The sequence below is a fragment of the Chanos chanos genome, chromosome 3, assembly GCF_902362185.1.
Source record: "Chanos chanos chromosome 3, fChaCha1.1, whole genome shotgun sequence".
In the NCBI taxonomy this organism is placed as follows: domain Eukaryota; kingdom Metazoa; phylum Chordata; class Actinopteri; order Gonorynchiformes; family Chanidae; genus Chanos; species Chanos chanos.
Genome location: NC_044497.1, coordinates 3,200,288 through 3,202,500, shown reverse-complemented (window position 1 = coordinate 3,202,500; position 2,213 = coordinate 3,200,288). Strand labels below are relative to the sequence as shown.

General features: G+C 37.1%; 1 protein-coding gene across 1 annotated transcript in view; it reads left to right on the top strand.

Annotated features, from left to right (window-relative positions):
* LOC115806341 (MORC family CW-type zinc finger protein 3-like) overlaps nt 1-1,324 on the top strand; it is a 22,618-nt gene extending 21,294 nt beyond the window's left edge. Inside the window, exons 13-14 of the mRNA XM_030767014.1 lie at nt 1-9; nt 1,313-1,324. The exon at nt 1-9 is cut by the window's left edge and continues 460 nt beyond it. Coding sequence (XP_030622874.1) covers nt 1-9; nt 1,313-1,324 — 21 coding nt within the window. The remainder of the gene's footprint in view (nt 10-1,312) is intronic.
* Nucleotides 1,325-2,213: the final 889 nt, after the last annotated feature.

The following is a 2,213-nucleotide window of genomic DNA, read 5'->3' as shown; positions in this document are numbered from 1 at the left end:
TCACTCAAGGTAAATATTAAACAAGAGAAGGAATAGCTGAGACAGGAGGGGGATGAAATGATAAAAGGGAAAAGAGAGAGGGGTGGTGAGTTATACTTCTTTATTGCATTTTAGTCTGATATATATATATATATATATATATATATATATATATAAGCTTGGGGGAAAAAACTTGGGTTTTTTGAATAATAAACATGTCCTGTCTGACTGGTCCCTTACTCAGCAGTTTAGAGATTTTGTGATTAGTTGCAAAGGTTTGCATTTAGCAGCTGTATTCATTCATTCAGTTCTGTTAGTACCCATGTCTGTGTGTATGTGCAGAGCAAAATTAAGAGCCAGTGAGAATTTGTAACATCACACATCCTCTGTTGATGGGTTTTTTATATGCCAATCTCTCTTCTGCTCTTTGAGGTTGTATTCTATATATAGTCTGTGTGTGTCTAGTAGATTTATAGGTACTGAATTTTTCAGATGGGATTAACTGTCATTCCAGTATTGTGTGCAATTTTCCATCTAACCATTTCTGATTTATGTTTATTGAATGATAGAGCTAATTTTTCTTTCTGTTAATAGATTTTAATTCTTATATGTGGTGTTATAGGTACTGAAGAGTTAGTTTTCACTTAGGATTAATGCACAGGGCAACTTCTGCATGGAATTTTTCCTTGTTAGTCTTTGTCATTTATTCTTCCTGAACTGCACTTTTTTGCTTTGAAGATTTTCATATATAGTGTAAAAAGGGGCAATTAAGAAATAAAATTGTGACTTAAACAGTTTTAATACTTTGAGTAGAATTTGAGTTGTTCTAGGAATCAGGGATATTTGACCATCTGATTTTGTTTGAAATTAGATCTGTAAAGTTCATTTTGTGTTAAACTTTGTGGTCAGACCCCTCATCCAAAAATTCAGTCCATCCAAAAATGCTACTTCTGGTTTTCTTTTCTCTTCTCTGATGTATCTTGTAATTGATATATATTCAGCTCATCAGTGCAGAGAGACTGATCCTTCACGTAATTTTGCATTTTAAATGGTGACTCAGCTTTTCCACTGTTAACAAAAAATATGGGTAAAATCAAAACAACACTTTTAAAGATGTAATAGTCATAAAAAGACTATATGTTTTGTAGAGTTTAACTACTATTCAATAAAAAGAGAAAAAAAAAAGTTTTTTGTGCATGTGTGAATTATCTGCTATGTATTTAAAAACCTTTGTTTCAGGTAAACCTACACAGTTCATTTTGGTTTGGTTATCAAACTCACTCTCTACATTACTCTCCATATGTCAGGTTCTTTGTCTGTGTTTGTTTCCCAGGCCTCACTGTGAACAGTTCTTTTGTCATGGTGAGCTGCAACATAGTCTATATTTGCTCATCATGAGGTGGGTGGTGAAGCCGTATGAAGCTTGAATGTCTTTCACTGGGACCGGAACAAATCTTCCTAATATGTCGTCACATGTAGTCAGTCAGCAGTAGTCTATGGTTAGACCAGGCTATCTATAAACCAGCTCCTGCCTAATCTTAATAACACCCTACTAGAATAATAGGAATGATATTTAACCATCTCTGAATACAAAATAACAGAACAGGATCTGCCATTTCTTAAAAATGAATGTAAATTAGTCTAACCGTTATATTAAATGCGTCCTAGAGGTGAAAGAATGAGTAAACATTATCACCAAATGGTGAAAACATATATCTTTAGCTGTACTGAGTAATATTAATGTAGTTACACTCCTAACAACAACAGAACAATGCGCATACAAAGATTCCCCTTATGCACCATTCGTTTTGGCAGCAACAGTTTGAAAAACTTAAGCATGTTGACTAACCCTTTGGATTTGTTCTATTTCTGTCTTCACTGGGCATGCTGCATAAACAGATCTCTGGTCCAAATAGGGGCGGCACGGTTGCGCAGTGGGTAGCTCTGTCGCCTCACAGCAAGAAGGTCTCGGGTCCGATTCCCGGCCGGGTGGCCAGGGTTCCTTCTGTGAGGAGTTTGCATATTTCCTCCGGGAGCTATGGTTTCCTCCAACAGTCCAAAGACATGCAGGTTAGGTGAATTGGAGATGTGTGTGAGAGTATGTTTGTCTATGTGTCTGTCCTCCGATAGACTGGTGACCTGTCCCCGCCTTTGGTCCTATGAGTGCTGGGATAGGCTCCAGCACCCCCCGCGACCTTAATCAGGATAAGCGGCTTAGATAATGAGTGAGTGAG